General features: G+C 41.7%; 2 protein-coding genes across 2 annotated transcripts; one reads left to right on the top strand and one right to left on the bottom strand.

Annotated features, from left to right (window-relative positions):
• Positions 1–1,347: 1,347 nt before the first annotated feature.
• On the top strand, positions 1,348–17,013 carry LOC130112219 (ATP-dependent RNA helicase DHX15). The gene is made up of 14 exons (XM_056279493.1): positions 1,348–1,609; positions 2,311–2,656; positions 2,818–3,011; positions 4,136–4,295; positions 4,626–4,844; positions 4,948–5,115; positions 5,647–5,733; positions 5,954–6,103; positions 6,330–6,438; positions 6,547–6,738; positions 7,892–8,014; positions 8,268–8,458; positions 16,238–16,407; positions 16,571–17,013. The coding sequence occupies exons 1-14, from the start codon at positions 1,545–1,547 to the stop codon at positions 16,686–16,688; spliced, it is 2,292 nt and encodes a 763-aa protein (XP_056135468.1). The 5' UTR covers positions 1,348–1,544; the 3' UTR covers positions 16,689–17,013.
• A 5,804-nt stretch (positions 17,014–22,817) lies between these two features.
• Positions 22,818–27,528, bottom strand: LOC130112961 (solute carrier family 22 member 7-like). Its single transcript, XM_056280481.1, has 9 exons — positions 27,145–27,528; positions 26,435–26,538; positions 26,066–26,220; positions 25,697–25,865; positions 25,401–25,524; positions 25,149–25,258; positions 24,705–24,919; positions 24,338–24,446; positions 22,818–23,028 (listed from the first exon to the last, which is right to left on the bottom strand). Exons 1-9 carry the CDS (start codon positions 27,526–27,528, stop codon positions 22,818–22,820), a joined length of 1,581 nt encoding a protein of 526 aa, XP_056136456.1.
• Positions 27,529–27,901: the final 373 nt, after the last annotated feature.

Raw genomic sequence — 27,901 nt, 5'->3', positions numbered from 1 at the left:
TTGAGTCATTACATACAAAAATGTTGAACTATTTGTCAAAATCTGAACAAGTATGTTGTTGTTTGGGATAATGTGCATTTTTACCACTCCGATGTGGTCAGACAGTGGTTTGCAGCACATGATAGGATGCTGGTGGAATATCTCCCTCCCTACTCACCATTCCTAAATCCAATAGAGGAGTTTTTCTCTTCCTGGAGGTGGAAGGTATATGACCGGAATCCACATATCCAAATGGCCCTGCTAGCGGCTATGGATGCAGCATGTGATGACATCACAGCAGAGTCCTGCAGAGGGTGGATTCACCACTCGAGGAGATACTTTCCTCGCTGCATTGCAAGAGATGATATTGGCTGTGATGTAGATGAAACTATGTGGACAGACAGAGAGGAACGTCTGGATGTGCATGAATGATTTACAGTACTGTCTGTGTATGATATATGTTCAGTTCCAATATGTACTGCAATATTGTTTACAGTTGTGCACAGCTCTACCCAAAGGGAGTTTATGTTTGTTGTAAATAAGGGTGTATTTTTTCTTTTGCACAATGCTGTGAACAAATTAGAATTGCAAAGAGCATATGCAGTAAAAATGTGAAACATACATATTCAGTGTCTTGTACTCAGTTACCTCACTAAATACAGTAATGTGTAACTTTACTGTAGCTTTCAAATGGCTGTGTAAATAGTATATAGTGCTGTCTTGAGCATTTTCAGGTAGTGTCACCAAGATCTGACTTTTTTGCATTGGAAAACATTTACAGAGTAAACTGTCATAATGAAAACATGACAAAGCCATTTGACTATCTTGTTCATAAACAATGGTGTCAGGACTTTTCATTTTGATGACACTGACACTTTCATTGACATGAATACTTGCTTTTGAGGAATGAACTATCCATTTTGAGCAAGTGACACGCTTTTGCAGGTTATCAACTAGGTTTTGCAGTTTGTACTAATTGTTTTGAGAAATGCATTAACTGTTGTGCAAATGTAAATAGTGATGTGAGAAATGCGCCAAAGCGACTGAGAAAAACTGTAATAAAGGAAATTTAATATTTTAATTGTACACTCCATAGCAGAAGGTAGCGGTAATGTGCTAATAAGCTGGATGCCAACCACTGAAGAAGAAGAAGAAGAAGAAGAAGAAGAAGAAGAAGAAGAAGAAGACGCAGAAGATAAGAAGAAGAAGAAGAAGAAGAAGAAGAGTAGAAAGCTGAAGAACTAAAAAAAATGGCGCGATCTTGGACATGCGCCAACGGAACGGTGGATGGCAGCAACACGCTGGGAGGCATTTAGTCTGCCGGAAATGGTAAAAGAGGAGGAAGAAGAAGCCGTCCATCGCAAGCGCTCGTCATATAAGAGAAGCAGATGTTCGGCAGCAGGCCCGTAGGCCGGCCAGCGGCGACTTGTAGTTACAGGAAGTTCCTTTTCTTTTTCTACTTAGACTGCTAACTGTAAGCTACATAGACGGCTAACCGAACCGGCAAGGTCTTTGTATTTTGGGGTTTCTTCTGTATAGAAAGAAGTTGCTTTTTTAAACGAGATATGTCCAAAAGACATCGCCTAGATCTGGGTGATGACTACTCTTCTAGCAAGAAAAGGTCTGATGGGTAAGTACTTCTCGTGATTGCTTTAGCCAAGTGAGGTAGTATCTCGGTTAGCTAACGCTAGCAGACTTGGCCAGTATTAGCTACTGAGCTAATATTAAAGATTCGAGTAACCTAAATTTAGAATCTAACTCGTTTAATTGAGCCTAGACCAGAGCATAACTGAAGCTAGCCTATGCATCGTAGGACCGAAAGTCCTTGTGTATGTAACGCTAACGCAAGCGGTTGTAACTTAGGTCCTTGTATTTTGCTAAATTAAGCTAACGGTATGCTGGCCAGTTGAAGCCTCTGCAGCTGCCGTCGCTAGCTGTATCAACTGAAGCAGCACGTGTTTCTGAGATCGGCTGATCGCTGTGGGCACCAACTAGTTCACACAGCTGGGAGATTTAACACCCGCTGCCAAGTTACCGATGATGACTTTAATTTCATTTGCAGCATCGCTTAAATTATTAGCTATCTCACTGACTTTATCATTGCCCGGGTTTTTACGAAGGTTAGTCTCCTAATAGGGTTTTAGTTAACTGATGTCGCTGTTTTTGTTCCTCGTAAAGCTATATTTACAATATGATGACAACCCGGGTAGGTTCACCGTTGTCAGGATTGATTGTGCTTGAATGACACAATAGACAGCTACCGGATATCTGCTTTGTTTTCTTTTCACAACCCATTTCTTCCTACATGACGTGATATTTTGACTTTGGCAGGAGAGACAGAGACCGTGACAGAGACCGTGACAGGGACCGCGAGGATCGCTCCAGGGACAGGGACCGAGACAGGGATAGAGACAGGGACAGCAGGGACGTAAAACCTCCAAGTGTTCCATCCAACAGTACGGCAGTTGTGGCACCTATGCCACCCATCAAGCAGACTGCTGTGCATCAGCAAATCAACCCGTTCACCAACTTGCCACATACTCCACGCTACTATGAGATTCTTAAAAAGAGGTTGCAGCTTCCAGTGTGGGAATATAAAGAAAGCTTCAATGATATTATCACACGGCAACAGAGCTTCGTGTTAGTTGGAGAGACGGGCTCTGGAAAGACAACACAGGTTTGTTGTACACCAAGATTTCAACATCTTTGCTATGTTGACACTTGAGAAAGGACAGCTTTTTCTTCCATTTTTCAACATTCCTGATACATGTTTATCCTCTCCCTAATTGTTTAAATGAATCCACTCTGAATCTAATATAACCTTTCTCTCTTCTCCAGATTCCACAGTGGTGTGTGGACATGGTGAAAGGCTTGCCTGGTCCTAAGCGGGCTGTAGCTTGTACTCAGCCCAGGAGAGTGGCAGCTATGAGTGTGGCTCAAAGGGTGGCAGATGAGATGGACGTCATGCTTGGACAGGAAGTTGGCTACTCAATCCGATTTGAGGACTGTAGTTCTGCCAAGACTATATTGAAGTACGTAGTCCAATGTCAACAAGCAAACGGTTAATATTTCTCAATTTACACTTCCTCACTTAGTAACCATTTTATGCAAAGTGACTTACAAGAGCGTCGGCAATTGGCAGATAAACTTGTGTGTTACCAACAGGCACCCTTGAACACTAAATAGTAGGCTAATCATAGCTAAGAGTGTATGTCATATCAAGTTCCATTAGAATAATACACCTGAGATCATCAATAGTAAATAATGGGATATTGAAATCGCAAAATAGCTGGACAATGCCACATATCAGTATCACAGATGGATCATAGATAAGAATGCATGTCATATCAACTTTAGGAAGTCGAAGGGCACAATATTAATAGAGGATGGCGGTAATAGTAAGGGGGTTCAAATTACAAGTTAGCTGGACAAGGCCACAGTCGATTTGAGTCCAGCTTAAAAGATCATCTAATGTGCACCCATCTTGCATACAGTGTGCACCTAGGGAAGTTTTCAGGCCTTAGTTACTACAGTTTTATATCCAAAGGAGTTGAATCAAGTGTAACTGGACTTGGTGTATATCCGTGAAGACGTTTCGCCTCTCGTCCAAGAGGCTTTCTCAGTTGGTGCCTTTCTGACTAGACGAAGCTTGTCTGACTGGCTGGTGATGAGACTCAGAATTTATCCTCTTGGAGGAGTCGTCAACAGCTCCGATGGCGACGGGCGCGGCTGGACATCGGAGCACAGGAGAGCCACGCATATCAATAGCTCCGATAACGACGGACGCGGCCAAATATCGGTACACAAAAGAGCCACTCATATCTATGGCTCTGTTATCGACGGGCGTTGGTAAACATCGCGACACAAAGAGCCATGGACATCTATAGCTCTGACAACGACTCCAAGAGGATAAATTCTGAGTCTCATCACCAGTCAGTCAGACTAGCTTCATCTAGTCAGAAAGGCATGAACTGAGGAAGCCTCTTGGATGAGAGGCGAAACGTCTTCTAGGATATATACCAAGTCCAGTTGCACTAGATTCAACTCCTTTGGATAACCATGACCTGGATGAATGAGAACATTCACAGACCTACAGTTTTATAGTCATGCACTTGTTACTCTCCTCTCAGTCAGATTTGTTTTTCTCTTCATGCAGATATATGACAGATGGTATGTTGCTGAGAGAAGCTATGAATGACCCGTTGCTGGAGCGCTATGGTGTGATCATTCTAGATGAGGCCCACGAGCGAACTCTGGCCACAGACATCCTTATGGGAGTCCTCAAGGAGGTGGTTCGTCAGAGATCTGATCTGAAGGTATTTGTTTAATACTTATAAATATTTATAAAATGTCATTTAGAAAAAATCAGTATTTTTTATGCACTGCATTCATTCTATATCTAGAAATTACTGTTTTCATCACCTAAAATGGTTCACAGTATATGTTAATATTTAATAGGACACTTAAATTGTGTAACGAGTCGTGACAAAAAATACAAGTGATAGATGAAAAGATTCTATACCGCTATACTGGAATGTAAAAAAATGTTTTTTTAAATAAGTGTTGACAATGATTTTACATCATCCCTGCTCAAAATCTTTGACACAGCTCTCAACATGTTAAATAACCATTTTGTTTATGCACAGGTAATAGTGATGAGTGCAACGCTAGATGCTGGGAAGTTCCAGATTTACTTTGACAACTGTCCGCTGCTCACTATCCCCGGGCGTACCCACCCTGTAGAGATCTTCTACACCCCTGAGCCAGAGAGAGACTACCTTGAAGCGGCTATCCGCACAGTTATCCAGATTCATATGTGTGAAGAAGAGGAAGGTGACTGTCTTCTCTTCCTCACTGGTCAAGAGGTAGGACTAATCGTACTTTCTTGAGTAGTCCAATCTCTAATTTCATGTGGCAGTAGTCGTCTTGTTGTCCTCAACAGCTAAATTGAATTGAATTTTCTCAAAGGAAATTGATGAGGCCTGCAAGCGGATTAAGCGTGAAGTGGATGACCTTGGCCCTGAAGTTGGAGACATCAAAATCATTCCACTATACTCCACACTGCCCCCACAGCAGCAACAAAGAATCTTTGAGCCCCCTCCTCCAAAGAAGCCCAATGGTGCAATAGGAAGAAAGGTACATTTCTAACTCTGGATGTACTACATCATTCAGATTTTAGCCAAAATCCAGATAAGAATAGTAAGAAAATTAAATGACATCTCATTGCGCTTGGTGGCCTAAAATGGTAATGAAACACCATTTTCAGCATTACGTCTCTCATTCCACATTTCAAAGAAAGCAAATAGGTGGAGCAGAATGTGAGACATTGGATGAAATGAGGGTCACTGCGATAGAGCGACTAACCCAAGAGATTTGCAATGGCTTGTTTGCTTGTTTAGCCTCTGCTAAGGAGAGAGGTTGGGTTTCTTGTAAAACTAATAAAGAAATTGGAAAAGGGATTTAGTCATAATGCTGGCATTGAAACATTTTTACTGTGCCTTTTGTTACTTTCAACAAGTGTTGTGAGAGGTATCCGTAGGAAGTGAATTGGTGGTAGGAGAGGTATGACTCGGAACAGTCAATGCAAAATTAAATAGAGTGGTTGCCAGTTCTCAACATCAAAGATTCTGCTTTTAAATATACTACTTCTCATTACATAATCCCTAGGTTGTGGTATCAACAAACATTGCTGAGACCTCGCTGACAATCGATGGAGTGGTTTTTGTCATCGATCCTGGATTTGCCAAACAGAAGGTAGGCTAGACAAAAATTTCTACAACATTTTTTTGCTTTAAATCCAATTTTATAATCTGCAGGGTTATAATGCTTGGCTGTCAATGTGCTTTATCCTTTACTGAATATCTTTTATATACAATTACTTGTAGTTAGTGGTCTACTTTTTTCTGCTGGTCCTGGTACCAAAAATGAGTGCATTTCCGGTCAGTTACTTTGATATCCTTTTAAATCTGTTCAGGTGTACAATCCCCGAATTAGAGTGGAGTCGTTGCTTGTCACAGCCATCAGTAAAGCCTCTGCGCAACAGAGGGCAGGGCGAGCCGGTAGAACACGTCCGGGAAAATGTTTCCGACTATACACAGAGAAGGCCTATAAAACAGAGATGCAGGTAAGTTACTACAGTGACCAATATAGGAACTATTTAACCTCATAACTTTTAGAGGGAGGCGAACGTTTTGGAATCACAACTTGTGATTAAGATTTTTAGCTGATTGTTGAATTGTTACCGTTTGAATTTTTTTTAAATTTTATTTTAAAGGGGGAGTCCTTTTGTTTTTGCTTGAGAAATGTCACATTGTCTGGTACACGTAACATGTTAAACTTTCCCTTCCAAGGATAACACATACCCTGAGATTCTGCGTTCCAACTTGGGATCCGTGGTACTACAGTTAAAAAAATTGGGCATTGATGACCTTGTGCACTTTGATTTCATGGACCCACCAGGTGAGTAACTCTTTCCAGTTTGGTAGTATCGAAAGAAAGGGCATTTTATTTTTTTCGTTTTCTGACAAGACATTTACCTGACATATCTCCCCTTTGATACTGTTGTAGCTCCTGAGACACTGATGCGGGCCCTTGAGCTGTTAAATTACTTGGCAGCACTAAATGATGATGGAGACCTGACTGAGCTGGGCTCCATGATGGCAGAGTTTCCTCTGGACCCCCAGCTGGCCAAGATGGTCATCGCTAGTTGCGAGTTTAACTGCTCTAACGAGATTCTTTCCATTACTGCCATGCTGTCAGGTAATGCCCAGGACTGGGCTGATGTGTGCTTTGCCTACAGTAGGCTAGAACTTTTAAAAGTGAAAAAAGAAACTCTAGTGCTAATGTGACATTGCGGAACATTTGCCTATATTTTTTCATTATTTGAAAATTTATTTTTGAAGTGGTGTTTCAATGATCTTCATTTTCACAGTTTTGTAAGAATAATCTTAATTCTGCGAGATAGATAACATGTGGAAATATTTTCGGACAGTTACCATTGTTTGTCAACTTCATAATTCCGTGTTTGAACCAAGAAACTCAGTTAAAAAAAACAAAAAACAAACAAGAAAACAGAAACTTGGGTTTTTGCATCTCACCAAATGAAACATAAAACATTAAAAGGCGCTGCCCACCAAAATATGACCTTACATTAGCAATACCTTGAGTGTGTGCATATCAACAAAGGAAACATAAAACATTAAAAGAAAGGCTCTGCCCACCAAAATATGCCCTTAGCAATACCTTTTTCATTCAGCTTTCATTGGTGTGAACCTAATGAAAGCTTTCAACTGATGAAAGCTTGACACTGAAACTTAATTGCTTATGGAAAATGAAGACATCTTTTGATGTGCAGTGTTCTGTTTTATCACAAAACCTCGCTTTTGTCATTTTGAGTGCTTTATCAAAAGTGGATTGGGCAGGTACCACTTAAATTTGCGTCATCATCATAGTCACCTGAATCTTTTAAGAAAATTGTTGTATTGATTAATGCATTGGGCGAGATATGCTTTGAACTCAAGGAGCAGCTGTTCACTGGTTTATAATGGCCAAGTCATTACTAGATACTCGAAATGGATTTTTATGTTCTCCTGGTGGTCTATCAATTATTTCTGAATCTTTGAGATGTTAGACATTGTTGCTCAACCTAATACTCTATAGTGTGTGAAACCTCTTCTTTTTACAGATGTGGTTAAATGACCCCCCTCTACGAGCTTTTAGCCAATACTTCACAGTTGGGAATGACCATGAGAAAGCCTGCAGAGCCCCCACCCTCTTTGATAGACCTTGTGGTCCTGCCCTGTCCCAACACTCAGTCGAGTGTCCTAGCATCATAGGCTTTGCTCCACTGTTTATGAATATCTGACTCACCCGTATGGGCGGCTTTGTTGGGGCCCATACCAACCTTGTTTAGTCCCACAGTGTTTTGTCCGGCCCACGGAAGCTAAGAAGGCAGCGGATGAGTCCAAGATGAGGTTTGCTCACATCGATGGGGATCACTTGACCCTGCTCAATGTCTACCACGCCTTCAAACAAAGTGAGCACACTGATAAATCTATACAAAAATATCAACGCTTTGGTTGAGATGTTGATTTGTTTGATTATACCATATTTGTGTTTTAATAGTTTGGTCACTCACCTATTAGAGCTGACCTTTTTCCACCATAACCCCTTACAAAGTTTAGTTGTTGTCAAAATAGGAGTAGTGAGGGTTTTCTTATACCACTATGTAGCATAATGACTTATGCCCTAAATGTAATTACTTTGAGTCCCTGCACTTTCTTTCCCAGACCACGAGTCAAACCAGTGGTGCTATGACAACTTTGTCAACTATCGTTCGCTGATGTCAGCTGACAATGTCCGTCAGCAGCTGTCCAGGATCATGGACCGCTTCAACCTGCCCCGACGAAGCACAGAATTCACCAGCAGAGATTACTATATCAACATTCGTCGAGCACTCTGCACTGGCTTCTTCATGCAGGTAATCAGGCGCGATATAATAATGTAACCCCTTGTTGACAGCTATGGCTACTATTTCAGTTTTCCTTAAACAGGTTCCTGAGTTCTCAACGGTTGGTGTTGAGTTGGCTGAATAAATGATACACCTTTAGAATAACAGAACGTTCAGGACAACAATAATAAAGAAATAACATTTATTCTCTGGTAGGCTATCGTTGTTCTTATATCTTTCCTTCTCTCTCTGTATCAGAACAGTATTTACTTATCAAACAACCAAATCCCTCTTATGTTATCACATCAACATACTATCAAAAAGGAATAACCCTCTGGAATTGCAAACCAAATACTAGAGTACAGAATTGAAAAGCTATCAAGTATATGAAGTGAACACCTTACTAAATAACCTTGACCCAATAATGAACTTGTAATATCAGACAAAGTCCTGAATAAAAGTCTCCAAATAAACAGTTCAACTCAGAGCAATGGTGAACTATATTACCAAGTGCTTGGATTTCTAAATGATGGGACTGGCAGCCTGTCCAGGGTGTCTCCCCACCTGCTGCCCAATACCTGCTGAGATAGGCTCCAACATCACGTGACCCCAATTGGGATAACAGGCTTGAATAATGGAATGGGGCGCATACGTTGGTGCACAAAAAACAATGGAACGAACTCCCAATAGGAACACGTTGATGCACAGGACTTGAATACAATACTTGTGCAAATCCTTAGAAGTATTTCAGTCCACAAAATATTACTCGCTTCGACACTAAACTCAATTTCTACCAACAAAATGATAACTCGGCAAACTCTGCCATGTTCTGGAACACTCTCTCCCTCTTTTTTCTTTTTTTTCACTCCCCCAAAGTGGTCTCTGATTGGCTTGGAGTACATCACTCTATTAAACCGAAATTACACTGGCTTAGCCAAGCAGGATATCAAAGCTCTCAACAGAATCGAAGAATTATGGCAAATGCACTACTCCACTTGCTTTACCCATATTGAAACATGCATAACCGTGCAGACTAGAAAATATATTTCACATATTCATATTCCCGTATTTGCCCCCCCCCCCCCCCCCCAAATATCCAGCATGCCCCATGCTGGGCTACATGACACAGAACCAATTTAACCTATTACCCCAGGTACCTTAACTGGACACTCAAATGGTGATGACTGGTATAATAGTAGGTGGAAAGAATGATACCTTATTAACACATGACGTGCATTGAGGAAAAGAGATACGACACCATGAATGATAACTATTGTAGTGTTCAGGGAAATGCATTGTGTGTGGCGTAACTGAATGAACACTAGTAGGTTTCACCACTATACCACTCACCACTTTCACCACCACTCTCTTGGCATAAGAGAAGCGTTCTACTGGTTTTCTCTCTGTCTGATATCCGTACTTCTGTTTCTGGATTCACTATATCAGATTCTTCTGTAGTGCAAATGCTGTCAACAGGACATTCCCATTCTCCTTCCTTTTCATCATGTACTATCTCTGCACTCTCTTCCATTAGAGCAGATGGATCTTCTGAAGATTCTGAACTGGCAACAACTTCTGATACTTTCGTAGCAGGTGTAGGTGTATTGGACCCTGTGGGCATTACAGCTTGTTCCGGCTGTTTACAGATTTCCTCAGGAGTGTCCATGATCAAGTCCTCTGGATAATTCCCATAATCGGAGTCTGAATCTGAAGAACATTGGTCTCCCAGGAGCAGTTCAGCGGTGGAGTCATCTCTGAACTTCAGGAGTTTGATTCCTCTCTTTCACTTTTCTTCGCCTGAAGGCTCTTGGAGAAGGAGCAAGCTTGGAGTCAACCTCAGTACTCAATCAGACTTCTTGTCCCTATGGCAGAATATGATTACGGTGCATGACCTTGACGGGCCCCGAACCAGCCATAGGCTTAAGACGATAGACGGGAAGACCAGACATTTGACTCTCAACTACATAAGGACTTGCACTTCAGCGGTCAGCAAACTTTTGTTTCCCTCTCAGGCCGAGGTTTCGAATTAGGATTCTATCCCCAGGGTTCAAGCAATGGTAACATACTTTCTGGTCATATCTTTCTTTGTTACCCTGGTTCATTTTTGCGGAAGTGGATCGAGCCAATTGATAGGCTGCTCGCATTTTTTTCTTCATCCTTGCTACGTATTTCAGGTGGGAGGTTGTTGATGTTACATCGCCCGACACCCCAAAGCAAACGTTTACTGGTAAACGGGCTTCCCTTCCGAATATAAGGAAGTATGGTGAATACTCGGTAGCCTCATGTGGAGTACAGTTGTACAAGATGTGCAATGTGTTGACTCCATTTGGACTTTTGACTGGGCTCAAGAATTCCTAGCATTTTTAAATGTGTTCTGTTGAATCTCTCAGGTTGAGGATCACCTTGTTGGTGGTAGGGGGGAGTCCTTGATTTCCTCACTCCCAACATGGTCAACAACTCTTTCACCAGCTGGCTCTCAAAGTCCCTACCTTGATCTGAATGTATGCGTGTTGGTAAGCCATAATGAATGAAGTATTTCTCCCACAGAGTTCTTGCAACTGTTATGGCTTTCTGATCCTTGGTAGGGAACACCTGCACATAACGTGTGGAGTGGTCAGTTATCACCAAAACGTTGCAAACGTTGTGGGAATCTGGTTCAATGGAAAGGAAATCAATGCTCATGAGATCCATGGGTCCTGAACTGTGGATATGTGAAAGTGGTGCTGTTCTCTGTGGCAGTCTTCCTCTTACTGTAGCGTTCACACGTCTTACAGTATGTTTCTACATCTAGCTTCATACGGGGCCAGAAAAATCTGTCACAAACTATAGTGCATATGTCTTGTCAAACCCTAAATGTCCATTGCTATCATGCAGTGACTTTCAGAACAATACTGTGAAATTGCTTGGGAAGCATAAGCTGTCGCCGTAAATTCTGACCCTACTGTCTGTTAGCAGACCCTTCTCAATGGACAGTTTCTCCCATTCTCTTTTCAGGAGTGTAAGATCTGGATGCTCTGTCTGTATGTGACTTGCGGGAGCCTTCTGACTGACAGCTAGCCATGCTTCTCCTATAAACGGGTCACATTTCTGAGCATCCTGAAGCTTAGCTGGGCTGAAATTGGGCAGCTGATCAGCTACTACTGCAGCAGTGTGACAGAAGGCCTTGGGAATTGCAGATACATGAGCTCCTATTTGCTCAGCCACACATGGATAGGAGTGTCCTGCTTGCTTGCCACTTGACACGGCCTGACAGAGCTCTTAACTCCAGGAAGTGAAATTTCTTGCCATTCGTCATCTGGTGACATGCTTTCATGCAAACATCAGGATAACGAGCCTGCATGAATGTTCTGTCGATCTGCCCTATACTTCAGGCTGAAAGTGTAGGTGGACAATGCTGAGAGCCAACGATGACCAGTGGCATCCAGTTGAGCTGACGTCAAAATGTAGGTCAGTGGATTGTTATCTGTTCTGACCTATAGGGTAGCTCCATAGAGGTAGTCATGGAGTTTATCCACAATAGCCCATTTGAGAGCTAACAACTCCAGTTTGTGTGCTGGATAGTTTTTCTCATGTAGTGAATTCGGCACAAGCGACAACGTTAACCAGTCGACTAAAGGGTCCGACCCGTTAGCAAGGACCAATGTGTCTACTTATCCATGCACGTTACACTCAGATGCCAAGAGACTCCTGCTGATGAATGCAACTGGGCATAGTCCATGGCCATGTTCTTGGTATAACACACCACCTAGTCCATCCAGGCTAGCATCCACATGTAAAACATAAGGCATCTGTGGATCTGCAAACGCTAACACAGGTGCCTTGGTAAGCCTGTTCTTGAGATCTTGAAAAGCATGTTCACAATGCTCACTCCGTCGAGACCCAAAGGGTTCAGAAGGCTTTTAGTAAGTCTTGTCAGGTGGAGTTGCAGTCTGACACCCTTTGGGGCAGGAGCAAGGAGGATACCCTTGAAGAAGTTCATTGAGAAGACAGCAGAGTTTGGAGAAATCCTTGACAAAACAGCGATCATAACCGCAGAATCCTAGGAAGGATCTGAGTGCTGTCACAGTTTGGGGTCTTGGCCAAGAGAGTACACCCTCAATCTTGGATGGGTCTGTTGCTATTCCATCCTGTGACACAACGTGTCCAACATAGGTGACAGTCAAGTCCTGCCAAACTGACACTTGTCAAGCGATAGTTCAAACCTTCTTCTCTCAACCAGTCAAGAATTTTCAGCAGCCGCTGCTCATGTTCTTCGAGGGTTTGTCCAAACCCAATTAAGTCATCCAGATACACTAACATTTCCAGAAAGTTCATGTCACCGACTTCACGTTCCATGACTCTGCGAACTGGCAGGTGCTCCTGAAATTCATTGGGGCATGCACTCGAATTGGTAAAAGCCCAATGGACAAATAAAAGCGGTCTTTTCTTTATCTGACTTGCTCATGGGTATCTGACAGTACCCGCTCCTCAGATCAAGGACAGTGAACCATTTACCCCCAGACAAACAGTGAAGAGCATCTTCTATTCTTGGGACGGTGGACTGGTTTGGTACTGTTCGAAGGTTAAGGGTTCGGTAGTCTACGCACATTCGTACTGTCCCTGATTTCTTGCGTACGACTACGATTGGCGATGCATAGGGACTTTGCGATTCAGAGATGATGCCATGGTATTGGAGATCCTGCAAGTGTTGGTGTCCAAAAATGTAACCCCTTGTTGACAGCTATGGCTACGATTTCAATTTTCTTTAAACAGGATCCTGAGTTCTCAGTGGTTGATGTTGACTTGGCTGAATATAAATGATAAACCTTGAATAATAGAACGTTCAGGACAACAATAACAGAGAAATAACATTTATTATCTGGTAGACTATTGTTGTTCTTATATCTTTCGTTCTCTCTATGTATCAGAATAGTATTTACTTAGCAAACAACCTCTTATGTTATCACGTCAATGTACTATCAAAAAGGAATAACCCTTTGGAATTGCAAACCAAATACTAGAATACAGAACTGAAAAGCTATCAAATATATGAAGGGAACACCTTACTAAATAACCTTGACCCAATACTGAATTTGTAATATCAGACAAAGTTCTGAATAAAAGTCTCCAAATAAACCGTTCAACTCAGAGCAGTGGTGAACTATAACACCAAGTGCTTGGTTTTCTAATCGATGGGGACCATACGTTGGTGCACAAAAAACAATGGAACGAACTCCCAATAGGAACACATTGATAGTCAGTGTTTGAATAATCTGCTCTTACTCACGTGACCACGCAAACGATTCACGGGTGGTCCACGGGGCGGGTAGATGATGCGACAGGGTAGCATTGATGAATGCCACAAGGTCCGTGCTGATCATGAAGGTCCAGCGCGCACTGAATGAATCCTTCTTCCCAGGCAGTGCTAACTAGCTAATTAGTTTTGGCGAAATCCTCTTGTCTCTGGTTTCCCTGCACAAACTACGGCTGGTGTTTATAGATGACTGTCCCCACGACAGTTCTGGCAAAATGTCCACACTTGATAGTTAGACTATACACTTTCACAAAGCTAGCTAAGTAAATTTCACATTGGCCAAAAAAACTCTCTCACAGCCGCCTTTTTACATTGACCAAAGGCGGACATTAGCGGGTTTTTTAGCCAGTGTGAAAGGGGTATAATAACAAAACGGTAAGCAAAATAGATAGCGTTAATCTAACTGGCGGTAGGCTAGCCAACTTCCACGGCAAACCGGGGAAGAATGAGTTGCGAAACGTCGAGATGCACAGGACTTGAAGCTGTTACAATACAATTCAATACAATCTTGTGCAAACCCTTAGAAGTATTTCAGTCCACAAAATATTACTTGCTTCGACACTAAACTAAATTTCTACTGACAAAACGATAACTCAGCAAACTCCTCTGCCATGTTCTGGAACACTTTCCCCTCTCTCTTTTTTTTTCACTCCCCCAAAGTGGTCTCTGATTGGCTTAGAGTAAATCACTATTAAACTGAAATTACACTGGCTTAGTGAAGCAGAATATCAAAGCTCACAACAGAATCAAAGAATTATGGCAAATGCACTACTCTACTTGCATTACCCATATTGAAACATGCATAACTGTGCAGACTAGAAAATATATTTCACATATCCATATTCCCATATTTGGCCGGCCTCTACAGTAAGATTGGAATAATGAATGTGTTGCGCATGAGAAGACACGTTTGTCGACTGTTTTTTTTTTCTGATTCCTTTTAGGGCTAAGGGTAGTTTATAAAGGGATTGACAAATATGATGCTGAAATTTGGTGTAAAATATAATCAAACGTGCAATCCTCAGGACTGAGGAAAGTATTTGAAATTAAACTTGATAAACTGCAGCAACCAACCGCAACATCCATGGAGGATGACTGAATTAATAAAACCAAGCTTGTGTTTCCTAGTTATGCTTAGTTAAGATGTATGTCTTGGTTTCTCCTCCATAGCATTTTCAAAACCACCAATTTGCTAGATCCTTTATCAACGCTTTGGTGGGTTGAAAAAAGATTGACATCATTCTTTCTGATGAAACCCTGCACTCATCTTTTTATTCATTTTTTTACTCTCCAGTAATGATATGCCAGTAAGTATAGTTTATCGGATGCAACATCTGCTGCCATGTCCCGTTGTTGCCAGTGAGCAGATGTATCCAATAAAGTGGTGACTGAGCGCAACTTGCCCCCTTGGATCAGTCCCAAAATCTGTGACTGTATCTGCTTTGTCAACAAGTTTGCTTTATTCTTAGCAGTGTTTGAGAGGGATGTTGCATGTATGATCAATTCATAGAGCTAGCAGTGTTTGAGAAGGATGCTGCACTGTATGATCAATTCATAGAGCAATTACGTTTCAGTAGGGATGGGTACCGAAACCCGGTATTAAACGAGCACCGGTACTAAATCATTTAAGACCATAGTGTTGATTAAGCTCTGACGTTAATGGTTCTGCTATCAGTATTGGGAAAAATGAAGAAAATTTCCTATTTATTCAGGCTACATAAGTGTTACCTTGCACCTACTATCTCACCAACTCCGTTTCTAATTTGCAGTGAGATGAAGACATTTGTCTATGATGCATTTTTGCTATTCCCAATCCGGAAGAGAGATCTCTCTTGGAGCCTGTCGTGAGCTAAGGGGCAGGGCCAGCCCCCTCTCTCGCTCGCTCTCTGTCTGTCTCTCTGTGTCTGTCTGTGACACACGCAGTGCCTGCTCTTAGTGACAATGGCGGAGAGAGAACTAAATGGTCGAACGTCTGGTTATACTTCACTAGAGTCAGTGCTGACAATTCTCATTACCAAAAGTGCAACAAGTGTTTTGCAACACAAACAATATTTTGAAACAACTAGCGAAAGTGCATCAAATACAGGCAGAGAAATGCAGTTTTTGACTGCCTAACTCATAGTTCATCTCTCATTGGCCAGTCCACCTCATGTATGTTATGTATGCTAGAAACCTAGAGCCACACAGTTAACTAAATTATATAAACATGGGTTAGTGATTAAAAGTAACACTCTGTCCAGACATGAGAAAATAAAGCAATGTTAATTTTGTTCTTAATTTGTTTTGCTTTTTCTCTTAAAGAACTGATATGAGTACCGTTCAAGTACTAGATCAATAAGCAGTATTGGTAAGAGTAGTAGTACCGTTAAAATCTTAACGATACCCATCCCTAGTTTCAAGACTTGTCTCTACTATATGTAAACGGAAAGATTTATATGAATTAGCATGTCTTCTTTGACTCTAGTCCTTTCATTCGGTACTTAGTTTGATCTCGTCTCTTTTTTGTTGTCCTTTAGGTGGCTCATTTGGAGCGTACGGGTCACTACCTCACAGTCAAAGACAACCAAGTCGTCCAATTGCACCCCTCCACAGTCCTGGACCACAAGCCTGAGTGGGTGCTCTATAACGAGTTTGTCCTCACCACCAAGAATTACATTCGCACATGCACAGATATCAAACCAGAGTGGTATGTCGAGTTTTTAATTCTTGCAGTTCTTTATAATACATGGTGATTTTCATCATGGCACAGATTAACTGTGATAATGTAATGGTTTAAATTATTTGACATACAGTTTCGGTATGAATTGTAAATTAAATTGCCTTTCTTTTTAAATCCCTTCTTGTTTTAGGCTGGTGAAGATTGCCCCCCAGTACTATGAAATGAGTAACTTCCCACAATGTGAGGCTAAAAGACAGCTGGAGCGAATTGTTGCCAAACTAGAGACCAAGGAGTATTCCCAATACTGAACAATGGCAAAGAGAGACTTTTTTTTAGAGGATAATTGTGTATTGTGTAGGATCTTTCAGTCTGTAATATTTTATGTTAATGTTTCAAATTTTGAAGAAAAAAGAAGAATTTTATAGAAAAATTCAGAAGTTTGCTGTTTTTCACTTCATTATTCACTCTGTGTTCTGTCAGAAAATCTGTGGTAAATATTAGACTCAGCTGATGAAGATTGTCAAAAGGAATATTATGAACATGTCTCGTAGATGTGGATAACTTTCCTGTAGGGACATTTTTAAAACCTGTAAGGATATGTATTTGCCTTGTTTCCTTAATAAAGGAGCTTTGACTTAACATTGTTGGACAACATTGCAATCACTTTGCAAACTGTCACATCTGTCATTGTGAAAGTTTATATTTTTATTGAATGTAGTTTTGTTTCCCCCCTGTCCTCTGTTCAAGTCTTGGTACTCCCACTAGGACGGAAGGAACAGAATTTTCCCCCCTTCTTTTTCTCCCCAATTGTATCCAGCCAATTATCCCACTCTTCCGAGCCGTCCTGGTCGCTGCTCCACCCCCTCTGCCAATCCGGGCAGGAGTGCAGACTACCACATGCTTCCTCCGATACACGTGGAGTCGCCAGCCGTTTCTTTTTATCTGACAGTAAGGAGTTTCGCCAGGGGGACGTAGCACGTGGGAGGACACGCTGTTTCCCCCCCGAAGCAGGCGTCCTGACCGGCCAGAGGAAGCGCCAGTGCAGCGACCAGGACACGCCTACATCCGGCTTCCCACCCGCAGACACAGCCAATTGTGTCTGTAGGGACGCCCGACCAAGCCGGAGGTAACACGGGGATTCGAACTGCTGATTACCATGTTGGTAGGCAACGGAATAGATCGCCATGGCACCCGGACGCCCCAGAATAGAAAAATATTAACAGCAAAATATAAGTTATGCCTGATTGATGTCCCATGGTAACCCATTTTAGGGACGTAGATTTAGCTTACCAGTATGAGAAAAAAGAAAAAAATCAAAAGAAATTGGGCAACCCTTGCTTTTTGAATTCAGCTGATAATTCTTATGGAACTAGAGGAATAATTTCCCCATTTGATGAATGGCAACCAAAAAAAATGCCTCCATTCAAAAAGTCCGTAATGAAAGAATTTATCTTTCAAGAAAGTTTGTACTTGGCCTTTTGCTAACATCTTATTGACGAATTTGATGGGACTCGAGGTGTGAAAGCATTGGCACAATTTTTTTTTAGAAACAACGTTGAAAGGAATAACGGGTTTCCCACAATCTTGCAAATTCTGACCAACATGGGTGTGAATTTTAGCAACAAAAACTGCCGAGGGAAAAGGCACTTTAATTAATTCAATCCAGCACTCATCATGTCCAATATTGTTACACTAGATTTAATTGTCCGGGTGCTTCTGTGATGGAAGCAGTGAGTAGTCTTGGACTTCATGGTGGGTCAGTTCACAATGTGTATTAAGCCCTGTTGATAAACTTTTTTCTTTTTTTAAAAATTCGGTTGCTACTCTACATCGTGTGAGTATCCTTTTTGGGTAACATTAGCGTCAGTGGAAAACTGACATGAGCTGCACTCTGCTAGAGTTAGGATTTATGGTCCAGCATCTCCTTCCCCTGTGATGGAGAATATTTGGGCTGAAGCACAGCAGTTAGTGTGAGGATGATCACAGTCATGTGAATGCAGACTTCGTATTTGGGTTTGGCCGCCTACCATTTGAATGTTACCACATCATTGCTTTGAGGCAATTACGTATGTCAGTATTACATTGACAGAAAAAGAGTTGGGGGGGGGGGGTTGAAAACCAAAGAAAGATGTTCTGACCGGGTAGTGTAGCGGTCACTTGCCTACCAACACAGAGATCGCCGCTTCTAATCCCCGTGTTACTAACGGCTTGGTCGGGCGTCCCTACAGACACTGTGTCTGCGGGTGGGAAGCCGGATGTGAGGATGTGTCCAGGTTGCTGCACTAGCGCCTCCTCTGCTCGGCCGGGGCGTCTTTTCGGGGGGGGGGGGGACTGGGGGGAAATCCGTAATCCTCCCATGCGCTACACCCCCCTGGTGAAACTCCTCACTGTCAGGTGAAAAGAAGTGGCTGGCAACTCCACATGTATTGGAGGAGGCATGTGGTAGTCTGCAGCCCTCCCCGGATCGGCAGAGGGGGTGGAGCAGCGACTGGGACGACTCGGAAGAATGGCGTAATTGACCTTTCGCAAAGTACCGCCCCAGAACGGTGCTTGTCCAATCCTACCTTAGCAACGGTTTCTATGTGAGGGAGGTCCGTCAAGCTTTCAAACACAGCAAAATGCTGAAACGGTGTGCCTATGGGATCTGCAAATCGGATACTAGATATCTGAAAAGTTTGGAGGGATGTTATTTTCTTTCCCTTCCCGAAACCCAGAACGCAAGAAGCCCAATGTCGGCAATGGATTTCGCAGTATAGCAGACCCCATGGCTAGCTTAATCCATCCAAAATCAACAAAAATACCTGCCTGCTCCAAGCTAAGCTTGCTACTAGCTATTATTGATAGCTAATACAGCTAACGTATTATTACTGTTACTTTTACCCACACAATGATTATTACCATTATTAACATAACGTGTTACTGACTAACAAAATAACATTATTAATGTACCTGATGAACGTAACCAGCTTAGTCTGTGTCCGGAGATACCTAATTTAATGATAGCTAATGATAGCTAGCCCACTAACATAACTTTGTTAACTTTGTTATGTTAGTCACAGGTTAGCCAGGTTCCGCCTTTCATTGCAGAGCATAAAGATCCGCGGGGAGGGTCGGCTGGGATGGTCTCTGGCCAGTCTGACCTCCTCATATCTGGCCTATTTTAAACGTTTTTCCCCCTCTGTGAGCTCCAGGTGGGGACCGGTCATTTGGAAAAGTCATCCCGCCCGCGGAGGCATCTCGTTTGCTTTATTTTGTTGAAAATACTGGTTCTGGTCCGAAGGTAAAACTTTTTTTTTAAATCATGGGGCGGTCCCCCCGGCCCCGGGGCATGTCCCTTGCCGCCCTGCGACCCCAAGGAGCCCATACAGTACCCCCGAAAAAGCCTGGATAAAATAACGCTATGGGGAACCTTGGCCAAAATCAACACTACAATATGGTGATGTTGACAATGGATTATCAAAAATATACCAATAATAGCTGAAATATGTAACTTAACCTACAGTGCAAGAGCACAATTGGTCCACAATGTGTTTCAGAATTAGTTGATGGGGTTTCTCATTCTTTGATTGCGAACGGTAAGCTTTACCCTCAATTACAGTCGCACCCGGCAGCCCGGAGTCCACGCAAGTCAGTTTTACTTTTAATATTCTGAACGTATCCCGCCACCGCATACTGTAACCTCTTCTGCCTTTCACGGGATGATATTAAGGATGAATTACTCCAAAATAAATCACTTATTTTCTCTGGGAAAGCGCTGATTTCTTCCTTCATGTTTTGGTGTTTTCCGGCTACTTCCTGGATGGCTCTGAAATGCTTGAAGGGCATAGCAACAGTAACTAAGGGGGGCGGGACTTTGCGAAAGGTCAATGGCCGGATACAATTGGGGAGAAAAAAAAGGGGGGGGGGGTCCAAGAAAAAAATAAAGTGATTCTGAGGCCACAGCAGGACGGCCCTGTCGGTTCTGTTGGTTGTCCACAAACATGCATGCATCTACAAGCTAAATATCTGTTGTTTTTGCAGCCTTGAGAGTAGTTACTGCATCTCGTTAGTAGTTACTGCATTGGTACAGAAAATCATGCATTCACAATGCTGCAGCCAAATGACATCTCTTGAGACAAAGACAGAGGTATGTGGAAAAAAGTCTCCACTGAATATGGCCCAGCTGAATCCTCTTGTTGATGATAATTACCCACCCAGTGACAAAGGTGTTGAAGGGATGGTGAATTACATCATGCAGAACAAGAAATTGCCCATGACTCTGGTGGAGAATTCCAGAGATACAAAGACTTGTGGTTTTCCTAAACATCTCTTGTCAGAGGTCACTTGTAAGAAGTGTGGCTAGCTCGGTTTACTCCACTCGAGCTCATCACCAACATTCAACAGCATAGTTGAAGACAAATTTGAAGCGGCTTACAGTAACCTGCTTTATCAGGCACAATATGTATTTTGGCAATCGTTTCATACATACTGATGTGCAAAAAGACATGTCCCGATTGCTGTATGGTCTATCGATATCAAGAGCAGCGGGATGTTGCTTTTCCCCCGTTTGTACCTCTCATAAGAAAAGTATTACAGGTTATTGTAAAAATGTGTTTGGCTGAACAAATGAAAAAAAAATTACTTCGGACATTTTTCCTAAATCATCTTTAAAAGGGAAAATCTGTTTTTTAATGCATTAAAAATGTTATGCCATTGAGGAAAGGGGTGCTGCAACAGAGATTGTTAGTTGTGGTTTTTAACCTGACACTTAATGTTAAATGAATGTCAATAGAGACGTTTTGTTTTGTTCAAATCTGTTCATGGTGACAATGTAAATGCCATTTAAAAAGTAAAAGAAACAAAAAAATGGCAACAATATATAGCATGTTGCCCAGACAGACCCATCTCATTTAGTTTGCTCTCTTGTCTGTAGTGAAATACAGTCATGGTCAGGTTAGCTATTGCAGACAAGTCAGCAAACTCGATAGGATAAAATTAGCAGCTGATGCTGATCAGTGCAGTTTCATCCACGTTTCTCACTTTGTTGACTTAAGTGTCTTAATCTGTTGCCGTTTGGCTGAAATACGGTTGCATCATGAAAAGAGGAAATTTAAATCAGCATCCTAGATTAGGTTTGCTGACTCCTGATTTCTTATTTATAGAGGTTATTTTCAATCAATGTTGCTTCATTACGTTAAACAGTTATTTTGATATAAATCACTAGGGGGCATGGTTGCATGTATGCCAGACAATTTATTTTTTCCCCCCCAACCATATCCTGACATAGCCCACCTCCTGTGCTAGGCAGTCTGCCAATGGAACAGGTGCGAAGCGGTTAAGTTTGGCTATCTCCCCTGAAGGGGTTAAGATGAGCTAGTTGGAGGTATCAAGGCCAGGGCTTGGTGCAATATCTGTGGGGCACAAACAAAAAGTGTGCAAGTGGCATGATGGAGGAGGCTGATATGATTCCCACCCACTAGAGAGAGCCCATTACAATTCCCCAAATTAGTTTAGAACAAATAAGTATTTCAGTTCATGAGCTATTGTCAAAAATGTGTTTCTTTGTTCTTTATGTGACTAGGGTTTGGTTGCCACACTTCTCATTATGGATATACTTGTGATAAACTTTGCTATAGGGCCTTTTGTTATTGAACCAATACAAATCCAGAACACTTTTTTTTTTTAACATGATGATGCTGGTCGCGTGGCTTGGGTCCTGGGCTGTTCCGGTGGTGTCTGGACACTGCTTGGCATCCTGTGCATCATATCCTTCATAAATTTTATAAGTCCATTATAATTCTGTTTATCCTCTTTCCATGACGTTGTATTGTGTAAATTGTGTAAACACAACATCCATTGCACATTGTCTGTCTTGGGAGAGAGATCCCTCCTCTGTTGTGCTCCCTGAGGTTTCTTCCTATTTTTTTCTCCCTGTTAAAGGTTTTTTTTGGGGGAGTTATCCTTATCCGATGTGAGGGTCTAAGGACAGGATGTTGTGTTGCTGTAAAGCCCACTGAGGCAAATTAGTAATTTGTGATACTGGTCTATACAAATAAAATTGACTTGACTTGACCTTTTATTGAGAACCCTTTATTGCAATTGCAGCAGAAACATCTTTATATATTCATACAGTATATACCTCAGTATTTAGTTTTCATATTTCGCTTAACAATCAATGGATTTAACAAACAACTTTAATTCAAATTTAAACAACTTAAATGGTATTCTCGACTGATTTAAAGCACACATCCATGCTTCTCTAAAAAATGTAACGTTCTTTTTAAAACGCAATCAAGCACACATCCCCCCGCAAATCAAGTGATTTAAGGTACAGTTAAAAATACATGTAGGGATATATTGCCCAATAATTTACATCAAATGGAGCCCGTCCGTACATGCACTCATTACTTTTTACTTTAAGGCATATGGAGGCTGAAGAGATGGTGCCGTGCCGTATGTTACCCCTGCTGTTCGATGTCTTCTATGGTTTCCGGCAAGCACCTGTTGCGTGTTTCTGGTAACGTCCTTGCCACTATTCCCCCCAGCACAGCCAGAGAGCATATGATGACCTGGGGCAGGTTCAGCCAGACTTCATCAAGCAAGAGTATCAGTGGAGCCACAGCCACCCCGATACGAGCCATGAAGGAGTTGTAGCCCATAGCATTTTGCCTTAAAATGGAGAGGTTATTGCATGTTATATTGCACACGTAAATAGCCTTCAGTGAGCAACTTTCTGCTGTACTTAAGAAAATGTTTTGCAGATAAAAGGCAAAGTTCATGCTGCTGTCCACGTGTTGTACTGATCTATAAATATAGATGGATCTGCTTATAACGAGAAAATCTATAGGGGTCAATAATACATAATACAGCAATACATACAAGGACAACAGCAGATACTCCATATATTGTTGGTGATAATATGTGGAGTGTCTGCTGTTGTACGTATTGTGCTGCAGAGTTTAATGCGTACCAAAACAAATTCTACCGCCTTGGTTGTGTGGCTAATAAAGCAATCTAATCTAGTGTGTGTGTGTGTGCGCGTGTGTGCGTGCGTGTGTGCGCGCGCTAGAGACTGCCTCCCCCATCTTCAGTCCCCTCTGGGTTAATGGCGCTATGTGTTATAAACAAAATGGGAGTCTAACCACAAAAACTAAACCAAGAGATCACAGATACAGATAGGTTGTTTCTGAGGTCTCAAATATGTCTTGATGCATGCTCAATAATCCAGGTAAGAAAATCAAAGAAGGTTGAATCAGTGAATCTGGACACAACATTTATTGACAGATATGTTTCGTCATGTCACTTAGTTGAGTGATGAAATGTATCTGTCAATAAACATATCCAGATGAACTGATTCAACCTTCTTTGACTGAGGTCTCAAATAGTCCTTACATACACTTGATGTGAGAAAATCTTTCATAGGTAAGAATGTGTAGTGGCTACAGTTTAAATTATGCTTATGTTCCCCCACTTTCTCTCCAATTGTATCTGGCGACTACCCCGCTCTTCTGAGGGCTGCAGTCTACCACATGCTTACATGTGGCGTTGCCAGCCACTTCTTTTCACCTGACAGTGAAGAGTGTTGCCAGGAGGACATAGCATATGGGAGGATCATGCTAGCCCCCCCCCGAACAGGCGCTCCAACCGACCAGAGGAGGTGCTAGTGCAGCGACCAGAACACATGCCACATACCTCACCCGCACACATGGCCAACTGTGTCTGTAGGGACGCCCGACTAAGCCAGATATAACACGGGAATTCGAACCAGCGGTCCCTGTGTTGGTAGTCAGCAGACTAGACCGCCATGCCACACAGGCGCTAGTTTTTTTTTTTTAGCACTCCCTTCCCCTAACCACCACCACCACCGCCACCACCATAACCTGCCATCCCCCTTGAATTTTCTTTTTCTTTTTTTTCCACAAATGTGTCGCTGGAAATCATAATGACAAAGATACAGGGGCATTGCAGGAGGGCTTACCTTACTACGGTAGGATATAGCTCAGAGCTATACAGTACGACAGTTGCAAAGGACGCGGCTGAAAATCCTTTTCCGACGACTGCTACCACTGTTCTGATCACGGACATGTCTGGGAGCAGAATGAAGAGAGCAAAAACATGACTGTCATAAGCAAAATTACACGCAGGATGGATGGGGGGGGCATCCTTTTGTTTCCAGTTCTGCATGTACAGATAGTCCGGTATACAAACAATTAAAAAATTGTCTCTTTGGGTCAAAATAGGAACATGTTGATTTTCTAAACATGGCAGATTAGCTGCTACCTGCTGACAGTAAACAAACTATGATCAGATCTAAGTCTGTGATGATAAATGATGAATCTCTCTACCTTTAGGTATTAAAATGTTGATTGCGAGGCACAGCCCGACCAACAGCAGTGCTCCCACTTCAGTGGACCTCCTGCCTATCTTATCCAGCAAGTAGTAAACAGTAACTTTAGATGGTATCTCAATGAAGCCATATGTAAATTGAGTTAGATAGATATTGAGGCCAAAGCCTGTGATGTTAAAGCTGATGCCATAGAACGCAGAGGCCACACAAAACCTAGGGGAAGAGAGAGCACCTTGATTGAATACAACGGAAATAGTATTTATTTTATTTTTTAAAAAACACTTACAGCAATGAAATTCATGATATTCAAACTTCTTGATTTGTTTGTTGGGCTATGATTATGACATCTTTTTTTTAATCAAATAGTATTCAAGCGTTCAGCCCGATCACTGCAGTATGTTTTTGATTTGTAAAGTTTGCGTTGAGATTGAAGAAGGCCTACCACAATAAGCCAGTTCGTAAGGCCAGTTTCCTTATCTTGGGTGTCCGAACCAGGTCTGGGTAGGAGTAGACCCTGTTTTTACTCTCCGACAAAATAACACTGGATAATGTCTGGAGATAACATGAGTTAATTCAGTATTTGTGTGGTCAAAGAAATTCTACAAATAGAATATAGATGACAAAGTTGTGATCTTGCCCTTTGAAAAAAAACATCAGTTTTGAATACTTTTGACTTCATCCGGAATGTGCTGACCTCTATTTTCAATGCATGCGCACAGTCCTCTCTTTGGTTCATCTTGGCACATTTTTGCAAATAAATCTGAGCTTGGTCCAGCTTTCTGTTGGCAATGAGCCACCTGGCTGACTCTGGCACCCACCTAATATTGAAGGAACACAAAACACCATATTCTTAATATCGTCCGTGTCGAAACAGATCCTATTCAAACACACTCTGATAGTTGGGAGCTCAAGCAGAAAGCCAGGGAAAAACTTGCTCTCTCAAACAAGAGGGATTTATTAGACATCGTAAGTTTAGATATCAGGTTGTACCTCCAGGTGATGATGGCCAAGGCAAGGGGTGAGGTGATACTAATAGTTAACCAACGCCAGTCGGTCACAAAGTAAGCAATAGATGGCAAGACTGTTGACCCAAATGTCCAAGACAAGCTGTCAATCACTCCCACCAGCTTCCGATGCTCAATGTCCACCCACTCCACATCTGCAAAGAACAAACAGTCAGTTAGAAATTATGCCTAGAGTGGATGATTAGAAATCTTTTTTCACTTTAAAGTCAAAATGACATAATGTAGATCATCAATATTTTGCAGCCTGTCCTTTCTGGTGTATGTGTGGCATGTAAGATAGACTCATAACTCCTATATGGCTGATGGTGGGGGGGTTAACAGAGCGTATAATCACTGAGGACTGTTGAGACAATGACGATGCCCGTGATGCTAAACCCAGTGAGAAACCGCAGCACCATAAACATCGTGAAGGATGTAGACAAGGCACTGGCAACACCAAACACCAATCCAGATATATATGACACCAGCAGCATGATCCTTCGGCCAAACCTAGAGAATGACAGGAAGTTATGCAAGTGTGGCTAAGTCTTCTTCATTTAGATAGCAAAGCTCTAATAGTGAGAAATGCATTAATGTCATTTAGTTCATTCTAAATCATAAAATTCAGTTGTACCCTTGCAAAATATAAGGAGGTGAGTGTGGAAATGATGCATAAGCTATGGGAATATGCTAATGGTATGGTATGTCTTCTATATTCCAGTACCTGTCGCTTAGACTTCCAAAGAAAATGGCTCCAAACATCACGCCAACGAAGAATATGGTGGCCGTTGCTTTGTTTTCCCCTCTTCTATCACATACCAGGTCCCACTTGTAAAAACATGTCATGAGAGAAAATAGGTTTTCTTAATACTTTGTACAGAGAACAGCAACTTCTCCAAAAACAGTTTGTTCGACGATGAGCTTTGCTGTTCTTGTCACACACAAGATCCCACCATTGTACAAACCACATAGGAAAAAAGGATGGTGTGGTATGTTTCATTTGTAGTGATTTATTGCAAGTGTAAATGAAAATAATGCAACTGTGAAGGTAAGGTATAAGTTAAACTTCATTTTCTTTAAAAAGAACAGTAACACCTCCATCCACAAAAAGGTTCATAGACATAAATAGGTGCCCTTAAAAGCGTTCAAATCATTCAAGAAGTCCTACTATCACATCTCCATAGCATAGCTTATCTTACCTGTATAAAGCTTAAAATAGAGCTAATACAAACACTGCCACTCATTTATTATAAACTATATGTATATATATATATATATATATATATACACACACACATTCAAACATACAATCTTTATTTGATGTCAATTCTCTTATGTATTCTATAGAGGCATAAAAGAAAAGATTTTGCCAGCAGGAAAAAAACCCACAGCTTTTTTAAAATTAATTTTAGTTTGCAAACAAATTTAAGTCACCTGCGTGGCCAGAGTAGACTTGAAAGTGGTGTAGTCATACACCCATCCATTTTGGCATGACACCGTAGGTGGATTGGTGATATTGGATGAGTTGATGAGCAGATGATACTGAGGCTCTGCAAAAATTTGGCAGGAGCTCAGAGTCCCATCTTCCTCCAGCGGGATACTGACGGCAAGTCTTTGCTCCAGAGTTAAATTCCCAAAGATGTCCTCATCGTTCAAGGCACAATGATGAGAAGGAACAACAGCTATGAAGTTGTTTAGCATGAAGTGGCATGGTAGTGTGAATCGGCCAATGAAATTGATTACAATAATCATTACCTGAAATCTTCCGAACCCATTGACATCTGAGAGTAAGCTCTCAAATTTCATTGCGTACTTCATCTGTACCAATGTAATCTGTTAAAATGGTAGAACACTAACTCCCATGAAAAGCACTCTCACTTTCTGATTTTTAGAAGCTCCAGAATGACTTTGTGACCAAACACATCAAACATAAATATCTGACTTGTCCAGAGGTTGTTGGATTTATGTTTAAATCGGTCAATATTTAACTGTCTTAAGCCACTGAAATAGCTTTTGTTTGAAGGAATGTCTCATCTTTAAATGAGTGATTCATTAGCAGGCTCCATCAAAGCATGTCACAATGAATCACCGTTTGTTTGTCAAAAGAAGGATTTTTTATTTCTATTTCTATATTTTATCAACACCAAAATTTGGCAAAACTCAAAACACTCCTAATTTATCAGGTCATGAG

This window comes from Lampris incognitus, chromosome 5 (assembly GCF_029633865.1).
Source record: "Lampris incognitus isolate fLamInc1 chromosome 5, fLamInc1.hap2, whole genome shotgun sequence".
NCBI lineage: Eukaryota > Metazoa > Chordata > Actinopteri > Lampriformes > Lampridae > Lampris > Lampris incognitus.
Note: the sequence above shows the minus strand (reverse complement) of the source record. Positions and strands in the feature narration are given on the sequence as shown.